Raw genomic sequence first — 10,192 nt, forward strand, 5'->3', positions numbered from 1 at the left:
GCATTCAACTGAGTCCAAGTCCTAACGTTTATGAAACAAGCACTACTATGAAGTTGTGCCCACAGTCCCTATTATTATATTTAAAAAAAACATGCATGCATCTATGTGTGTATGCACTTCAGCTAGAAGCTTTTTTTCTATCATGTTAATCTGAAGATAAAAACCAGAAACCAGGCGAGTAGATAATCCAGCTGCTTTCTCCCACTACTCAGAAATATAAACCAAACAAACGTGAAATAACTGTGAGAAAATAAACTTTTTTTTTTTCCCTATCTGGAATGTCTAGATTATCGGGCAAATGACACGATCCCTCCAACCATCCCGTACAACCAATCCTATGATCAGAATACAGGAGGATCTTACAACAGTTCAGATCGGGGAAGCAGTACATCTGGTAAGGAAAAAACACACAAGACAGTGTCAGCCTTTCTCTTTAAAAGAGATGAGGGAGGGAGGGGGTTTCTAGGAGGGGGAAACCAAGAAAGGGGATAACTCTTGAAATGTAAATAAAGAAAATATCCAATTGAGAGAGAGAGAGAGAGAGAGAGAGAGAGAGGGAGAGAGAGAGAGAGAGAGAGGCAGGAGGAGGAGCAGAGTGCTTATCGGCTGTGTACCAAAGTGACTGGAATCATCACCTTGTATCATAGGAGTCCCAGACACAGGTCTGGTCTGCAATCTAAAGCACCATACACCCAATAAACGACTTCCTATCCTACTTGGCATCAAATATCAAGCATTTTTGTTTCCTTCTTGGATACTGAGATTTAGCAAAGTCAAGAGGACAAAATAATTTTTCAAGGCAGTTAAAGTTCTTTTCCTTCCCTTAGTCAAAATACAGCTCCAAACAGGACATGTGTGATAAATCTGCTGTGTTACCACTTGGTGCACTCAAGGAGAAGAAAGCCTGAGGTTGAGGGATGGCAGAAACCCTTCTTAGTTCCCATTCTCTCCGAGGTCTCCCAGTTCTTGCTGGAAAGCTCATAAGGTGTCCTCCCAGGATCCTCCTGTCCTGCCTCAGAAGCCACAGGGAGGCTTCCCTGTGGGTCGGTGTGTGGCTGCAGCTGTCTGCCAGCTGTTCTCCTGATAGGCGCTGCAGATGGAGGTTTGCTGGTACTTAAGTCCTGTTTTTTTAATTAAAGGCAGTTCATTATTAGAACTAACATGTGGCAAGTCACACCACAATGAGAACAGAGCGATTGATCTTAAGTGGAGCATGTTTCTCCAGGACAGGGAAGAACAGAACCTCCTGGCAACTGCAGGAGTTGTTGCTAGGGTCTTTGTGCCGATGGGCTCTGCCCTCTTCTCTAATGATGCTCTCACATCTGCAGTTTCCTATCTGCCCTTAACAGAGGCACGATGATGCGACATTCCCTAGCCTGTGCTTCAAAGGGGTTCTTATGTGAATTACAGGAACTTAAGAGATGATTCTTTAGCCTTTTAGGTTTGTTTGTTTGTTTGTTTGTTTGTTTTTCAGATTGTACTAAATACTCTCTTTTCAAAGTCTTAAATGATTTTTTCCTTTTCTTCCTCAAAGTAATGAAACTCCATGTTTTCAATACAAAATTTCGTGTGTGTATTTTTGGGGAAATCATCACCAATATTTAAGTATTCAATTATGATAAGTCATTTGTCTTTGAACTCTTAGCTACTTGTAGAGAAAAGCTAGGTGATCGAGTCTCCCTTGGCATCTACGTCCCTCACTCTAGATGTCTGATCTTGATACTTCTGTCATCACTGGTTAGTCCATGGGTGATAAGAGGATACTAAAGACGTGCCATCTGATGACTGGTGGCTGAAAACAAAGCACATGAATGAAATTCAGGAGGGGGGCTGCAGTGTTCAGCATCATGGGGCAGATGCTGTTCCTGGGGAAGATGTATCAGAGGAAGCAAAGAGGAAGGCATGGGTCACTGGTACCTTCATGATACAAGCTCCACAGTCCTCCTAGTAGAAGCAACTGAGGATGTGAGAGCATGAAGACGCAGGGACTGACAGTCAGCTTGCCCTTCAGCCCACATTGTGATGCAAGAGCAGACCAGCCCAAGAACAACTGGCATGACAAACAGTTCCTGTGACGGAAAAGTCCCAAGTGATTTAAAAACATTTGAAAGGCTCATTGAATGAGCTAAAGCCTGCTTCATCTCCCATGGGACTTGTTTCTGAGTCATAAAGAAATATTGAAGCAATTCTGGGATATTGGGGGCTTATATGAGGAAAAAACAATTACAGACTCTGTGTTCATAATGTACATATGGACCTGAAATATGTTAAGTGGGAGTGTTTAATTACACAATATCTTTTGACTTAAAACTCCCTAGAAATTAGTGTACATACCAGCTACCAATGTTTGAAGGATGAGTCAGTTCTAAAATCAAAAACACCGTAGTAATTGAATAATTGGGCTACTTCATAGCACTAAAAGTGTTCAGGAATATCATCCTTTTTTATTATTATAAGCCATAATTTTATATAAACTGGTTAAAATATTTCTTTCCATTATTTTTAATGTATTTTTCTCCTTCCTTTGTCATTAAATATATTAGTTCTTCTGGCAATTTCTTTACCCCTACCTCTCTTCCTCAAGAAAATGAGAATTTTCATTGTGCCTGAAACATTCCAGTGGACAAGTACAAATTATATATATTCAGTGATTTAATGCAACAGTAGAACACTAATAGATCGTATCTGCATCGCATTGTGTTGTAGGATTCAGCAATTAAATAATAGAAAGGCACTCCAGAAAATATGTCCACAGCTCATTTGTTTCAGATGATAATCCATAATGCAATTAATTGCTGTAGGAAGATCACTATTAATGATATGACTTGTAAAATTCATTGAAGCTTATGTTTCATCCTGGGCTATGCACTTGGCATTGAACTTGATAGTATTTGGCCTTCTCTCTTGTATCAAGTCCTGTCTAATAAAGAAAAGTTCACACACGCACACATATGTGCATATGAATTGTAGGATACTAGCAGAATATCTTAAACTCCTTAGTAATGGAAAATAAAATATAAAGGTCAGAAACAAAAGATATTCTGTTTTATTTCTTTTCTAGGAAGTCAAGGCCATAAGAAAGGGGCACGGACCCCAAAGGCACCCAAGCAGGGTGGCATGAACTGGGCAGATTTGCTGCCCCCACCCCCAGCACACCCTCCCCCACATAGCAACAGCGAAGAATACAGCATGTCCGTGGATGAAAGGTAAGGAAGGGCATTGCCACAGTACGAGGAGCAATATGCGTGCTGTGGAGTGGACAAGTTGGGGTTCGCCTGAATGCCCAAAGGAGACTGATTCCTCGGGTTCATAAACACGAGTCTCTAAATCAGACAGCGGGGCTTAATAGCCCTCCCTTAGGGAAATCTAAAATATGAATTAAGGTTGAGGACACTTTCTTAGAACCTGAAAATTAGGTGCACATAGTATATATACACACGCTTTTCATGCACACACATATAAGTTCTCCCTAGGGCTGACTCAAATGTGAATTAAGAAAGCTTCTTTAATGAATACATCATATGTATGCATGTGCACGAATGTACCTAATTAGTCATGTATGTGTACACATGTATACACATATTAAAAACAGTATGTATGTATAATAGCTGGTTGGTGATGGTGCATGTCTTTAATCCCAGCATTTGGGATTAACAAGAAGAAAAAATAGTGTTATATACATGTAAGCTCAAGTACAGAGTCATATATATATATGATTTTGTGATATTTTAAAGACATTCATAAATCCACTAGTATCATCAGCGTTGTAGCATATTATGTGATGTGAATTCTATAAGATTATAATGGAACAGAAAAACCCTATCCAATAGTGGTTTTCTTGTGCCTTTCATATCTTCAGTGTCCCTGAAAACACAAATATTTTGCACTGTTTCTTTAATCTGCTACTTTGAGTATAATAACTGCCTCTATAGCTGAGAGAGTAGACAAGGCCATCCAGTGTGACAGTGTTCTCTGAGCTGTCCATGAAATGACAAAGTTCTCTAATAATGGATTCCTCAGAACACACGCCTGCCATTAAACAATGCTGGGAGTATTAGAATGTCCTCATCACATGTTTTCCTAAAACAATTGCATTGACGTATACAACTCATAGTATACCGGCAAACACTCTTCCTTAGATCTCATTGCATCATGCTAAGAAACAGTTTGTTTAGAAATCGAAGCTCTGCAGGACTGATTCTCAAGCATTTAATGAGTATAAACAAACCACATGGTAAAATTTAGGAAGTGAATTTTTGCTGTTTTCATTCCCAATGTTTGTCCCTGGACATGGTACACCAGGCAAAATAAAAAGCTGTTTCACCAGTCCCATCAAAGGAGATCTTCTCTAACCCAGCCAGAAAGTTTCTTTCAGGAACTAGAAAGAAAAGAAAGAAAACTTGATTAATTTATTATCCACCAACATTTTAACAATTTAACAGCTTTAACAGTTTCAGTTCTGCCCCTCAGTCAGTCTTCATCTTTGCATTTTCTAATAATGATCAAAATGTGTTGTATGTAAAGTTCTTATACAGAAAATGTTTCTAAGCAATTTCTCACTCTCCGTAGCTGTAATGCTGACGAGGCTCAGTTACTGAGTGTGCATGCCTAGAGGGGAGTCTCAAGGAGTACCTAAGAGCCTCCACCTCAGTGATGTTTGTCAGTGCCTGCTCTTATTTAATGGGTGTTTTGTTCAAAATACCTTAGGTAACATCTGTTCTTCTTCCCTAATGTGCAGCTCACAGCCAACAGCACTAGATCATGTCTGAGCCCATTCACCTGGAAGGGGCAGAAGGCCCATTGCTGCCTTCCTTAGCTTAGCAGTACCACAGCACTTCCTGTGAGTGTCACTGTAAACAGGAAAGTCACCAACATTACGCAAAGGTCAAAAGAAAAGAATTAAGAAAGACGCTTAGAACTGTGAACACTGATAGAAAGATGATTGCTGAGTGAATAAACCTAAACTCCTAAAAGTAGGTCTTTTTATTTTTATTTATTTATTTTTTTATCTCAGCCGGAAACATGCATGACAGGTGGCTAGTTTTTGACCTTTGCAGATGTGGGAATGACCATGAAAATGTCACCAAGTCCGGTTTTGTGGTTGCGTGTAAATTTTACTGAGTCAATAAATTTACAGGCACAGAATGTGCAAGTAACAAAGATCTGTACAGCTGTTGTTTTTTAAAAGTTTGTTGTCCCAGCTATTTTGATACAGTAGTTACTGCTTAGCACGTGCACACACACACACACACACACACACACACACACACACACACACACTGAAGTTAATATGAACAAAGGAAAAACAAAGCAAAAACCTTCGGGCACCCCACTGGCACCCCAAAGAGGAGGATCCTGAATGGGGAGAAGGAAGGCTTCCTGATCAAGTGGCAGTTGTTCTTAACCTTGACACATGAGAAGTTTCTGAATAAGGAACGGGTTTACTGATCCTGGGACCACACAGAGATGCGGACTCCCAGAGAGCTTAACAGGACACACATGGGTGGACTGAGAGCAAGCTGGGGAGGCAGATGTAAACCAGATTGTACAGATACTCAGTGTCTTGCCTTGGCATTTTTATTTTTTATTGTTTAAGCAATTAAAGGACCATTTATTGCTTTGGAGTAAATGAATGATCTTGTGACTGGTGTAAGATTAGTTTTACAAATTTGGAGCAACTTGAAGGCATGGAAAAAAGGAGATATCAGAAGCAGAGAGGTGAATCGGAAGGCTAACCCCATGGCACATACAGCAGACACAAGGACTAGACTCAAGAGTTTTCACACACGGGATAGGGATGAACTGGGGCATGGTTTGATGCCAGTGAAACACTAAGAATACTAAGACTCTTTAGCTTAGATATGAGAACAAATTTCTGGGCTTCTTGAGAATGAAGGAAACATAAAGAAGAGGGACAAAGGATAACTTATTAGAATTTTAAAAATAAAAGAATATACAAACAAGCACAGTATTTAAACATCAGCTCCTCTGACTGAGGGTAACAAAGCAGGTGGTAGAATATGAATAAAGGAAGGGCTACCACAGGCAGCTCAGGGGTTGCATGCCTGTGATCTCAGCAGTCAGAAGGCTAGGGCCAGATGGTGAGACTGAGACTAACCTGGTCTACCAGGCAAAACCCATCGTCTCTCTGAAATGAAAGAAGGAAAAATAAAGGAAGAGGGAGTAAGAAAAGGAAGTACCTAATTTGTCTAATCTGACTCAGTCATTGTAATGAATGAAGATGCCCTAAGGCAACAGGAGAAAGAGCTTGCCTTCCCTGTCTGAAGTTTGTTACCCACAGCAGCTTTCTATCTGGAAAAAAGGCATCTGATTTTCAAGGCCATTGTATTTACAAGCACAATCCCTAAAGAAGCATCACTTCTCTCGGTGTCAGAGGATACGTAACTGGAGCTGGACTGGATCAGCTGAGTTCCAGTTTATGTCCCTTTGAAAGGATTTCCCCTAGCTTGGGACATGACCTTGGGCCATTTGCAGTTCATTTCCTGTCTTTTTCCAAAGGTCCTCTGGAGTGGCAGAGCTAGAATCCCCCAAGTGCATTGGAGATGCATTAAAAGAACTCTGCAAAGCTCTTTCCCACCGTGAGATCCCTCAGCCTCTTTACAAGGCTGTTGTGTGCTCTGATAACTTCAAACAATAAGCTGTTTTCTAACAATAATTCTTAAATAAGTCCTAGAACAGATCTAAAAAGCAATTCGGTGCCAGCCCTCCCACTCTCTAATGCAAATCGCTTACTGCGCATTCTTGTAATCTGTTGTAGCTATGATCAAGAAATGCCCTGTCCTGTGCCTCCTGCACGGATGTATTTGCAACAGGATGAATTAGAAGAAGAGGAAGATGAAAGAGGCCCCACCCCTCCTGTCCGGGGGGCAGCTTCTTCTCCAGCCGCTGTGTCCTACAGCCACCAATCCACAGCCACTCTCACCCCTTCTCCCCAGGAAGAGCTCCAGCCCATGTTACAGGATTGTCCAGAGGACATCGGCCACATGTCCCACCCACCAGACAGGAGGTACGTTCTCATTGGCTGTCTTGGTGGCCAATCACGAATTTCTGCTCCTCAGAGATAGTTATTGGATGTTGTGCTAGGAAATAATTTTTGAGTCACATGAGCCTTTTTTTGGGCTACCTCTCACGTTAGCTGAATTGAACCTCATGAACTCAGAAAATAGTGTGGTCGTAAACATTCAACCACGTTTGATAGTTATATCTCATGTAAGTCCTGTGTTCTTGAAGGTAAATGTTTCATGCTATAGTTTTTTCCTATCTATAGACAAGATGCTTCTTTAGTCTATGGAAGAAAAAAAAGTTTTCTCCTGTCATTTTAAACCCAGCAAAATATCATTTATAAAGGATTGGTATAGTTATTGTATGGTAAGTTCATATATCTTACTTTGGTTTAAATATCCAGCTGGAATACCTCTGTCAGGTTACAAGCAGTACATGTGTGTGTAAGTGTGCACATGCAGATGTATGGGCTTTTTTAATCTAATGAACATCACCAACAATCAATTTTCTTACATGCAGTGAATATACATGCTGTTTCTACCACATAAAAACTGAGTCGTGTTAGCTTTTCGTGTTGATGATTTTATTTGTACCACTTTACTGCCCTTAACACATTACATATCTATCGCTTTTCTGATTCCTAATATCCTTTAAAACTGGACACAGTATTTGCCTCAGAAGATTTTCCTTCAAAATTCTTGAATAAAAAAAAAATTCTAGCATGTGCAGCTTGAATTTTACCCTGTAGATTAAAACACAATTTGCTATGCTTACTAAGTATCTTAAGAAGTTATTATTAAATTTAAATCACATGCTCTCTCTAAAGAAGGGAATTTTCAAACCTTCTTATGTGTGATGGAGGTCTCTCTGTGTGTGCAGAATTGGGTTGCTGTATATTTAAAAGGAATAGTATTAATCCTTGCAACAGTATGAAGATTGAGAACAAATAAGGCATCTCTTTTCCCTATTAAGGTCACAGAGCATTTCAGCTATCCTTATTAAAAGCAAATGAGGCGCTAATAGACACTATTAAGCTCTGAAATACCTCAACATTCTTTCATTCTCTAAAATTACCTAAATTTCCTGTTGCCTAGCTACACCCCTCTGGGTTGCCAGTGGGACTGCTGTGGTCTAGACTGGCCTCCAGTCTTTTTGTTGGTGGTGGTGGTGTTGGTTTATTTGTTCATTCAGTTACTTGGTTATGCTTTGTTCTGATAAGACCAGATCTGTGTGTATGTCTTAGGCTGGCTTTGAGTTTGTGATGATTCTCCAGCCTTGACCTCCATAGTACAGGAGTTACAGATGTGGGCTGCCACATTCCTCTGAAATAAAAGTGAATGAGGTTTTCTCTACCATGTTCTTACATCCCTGTCCTTGCCAATTCCTCTTTGTTAACTCTCCTGCTTTGAAAGTTTTCTGTCTTTAACCCTCTCTTCTCTGTCCTGCCACCTCTGCTGCCACCTGCTCCATCCCCCACCCCAGCCCCACCCTCCTCCCTGCTGTTTAATGTGTTGTGTAACTCCCCCCTTCTGGATTCCCTTCACACCATAGCCCCCTGCATCTGGGCTGCTTCTGTGTTGCTCCATTCACCTGCCTCTGCAGCTTCACATCCCTCTCAGGCTTCCTGCCGGGACAGCATGTTCTGAGAATCAAATAGACAATGTAAGTTAAGTGTCTGGAACAGGCCGTTTTCAGCAAATGGTATCCTCACCGAATTGAATCATCCACTGTGGATATTCTGAAACCTGTCAAATTTACTTAGCCATCATCCACAACTTTCTTCCTGAATGCTACAATATTTTCCTGTGTTCCGTGGCTATTTTATATAGAATTATCAACTATATTATTTCAGCCAGTATATGAAAAATATAATATATAAGAACATATGCAAAATTAAACCAAACCTTTCTATCCTTTTTATATCAATTATCCTCTGATTTTTCTTTTGTTGTTTTCATATCGCCCCATAATTTTAATGACCAGTTTCCTTTAATGTAACTCCAAAGTAGCTCTTGACATTGTTTTATGGTTTCCATTTCTACAGCTGCCTGTACAAGACTTCAGCCCAATTCCAAACAAAAGCAAGATGAACAAACCAAAAATTTAAAAATCCCCTAACTCCCTTTAAAAATGCTCTCATCTCTGTCTCTTCCATCCCCCTCCTCCCTCCTTATCTTTCTAGATGTTTCTCCCATTGAGTCACTCATCCCAGCCTAGCACAGCATTTGAGGCTTTTAGGTCTCCTCCCTTTGCTCACCTTTTCCTCCGTCCCTGAACACACCCTCTTTCCTACTCATGTCTGTTTGAAATTCCCTGGATTTATCTTAAGGGCACAGCCCAGGTCTTACAGCTCCAGTTATTTTATAACATGGCAAGCATTGCTTCTCATTCTTACAAGTCTGGCTCCTTGTTCCTCCTCCAAAGCTATCCTCTGCTGCCTGAGGGGAGGAAAAAAACAAGCAACTTTTTTGTTCTTTAATTATATTTTTATTTATTTGTTTGAGATTATAATATAATTACATCATTTCTCCTTCCCTTCCTCCCTTGAAATCCTCCCACGTACCCCTCCTTGATCTCTGGCAAATTCATGCCCTCTTTTCCTATTCCTGAATACACATACATATTCCTGAATGCATAAATATACCCGGCTTAGTCTATAGAACATTACTTGTATGTATATTTTCGGGGCTGACCATTTGGTAGTGGATAGATTGTCGCTGTGCTCTCCTCTGAGGAAGACTCTTTCCCCTGCTCTCAGCATCCCTTGGCTTCCTGTATTTCTTTCCGCCATTCATGCTAGAATGTATATTGGGGTCCTCCCTGTTTCGGCAGTCATGTTGGTGCAACGTGGGAGTAGCTTCTGGCATTCCTAGGAAACACAGTCTTACAGCAAATGGCCTGCTCCTCTGGCCCCTGCATTCTTTCTGCTCTTCATTCTGAGAGCCTTAGATGAGGGAGCACCAGTCTGTTCACACCTCAGCTCTCATACTGATCATATGGCTAGTTGCTTTGGCATCTGTATCTGTCGCTCTGTTTGGATTCAGCATTCTCTGAGAATTCTGGAGCCTCACAGCTCAATGACTTGTGAGCTATTACATTCAATCCATGAAGGGATATGAACGTGACTTCCTACGCATGCACAGAGTCAAAGAAAACAGACTTTAAAAAA

The 10,192-nt window shown here is 40.7% G+C and overlaps 1 protein-coding gene across 10 annotated transcripts in view; it reads left to right on the forward strand.

Moving 5' to 3' along the window:
• Nucleotides 1–10,192, forward strand: part of Robo1 (roundabout guidance receptor 1) — a 1,018,630-nt gene that overhangs the window by 977,481 nt on the left and 30,957 nt on the right. For all 10 annotated transcript variants that reach the window (XM_031364239.1, XM_031364236.1, XM_031364243.1 and 7 more), the window contains 3 exons: nt 287–394; nt 3,062–3,206; nt 6,779–7,027. In XM_031364239.1, the coding sequence (XP_031220099.1) occupies nt 287–394; nt 3,062–3,206; nt 6,779–7,027 (502 nt within the window). The remainder of the gene's footprint in view (nt 1–286; nt 395–3,061; nt 3,207–6,778; nt 7,028–10,192) is intronic.

This window comes from Mastomys coucha, unplaced genomic scaffold, assembly GCF_008632895.1.
Source record: "Mastomys coucha isolate ucsf_1 unplaced genomic scaffold, UCSF_Mcou_1 pScaffold12, whole genome shotgun sequence".
NCBI classification, from domain to species: Eukaryota; Metazoa; Chordata; class Mammalia; order Rodentia; family Muridae; genus Mastomys; species Mastomys coucha.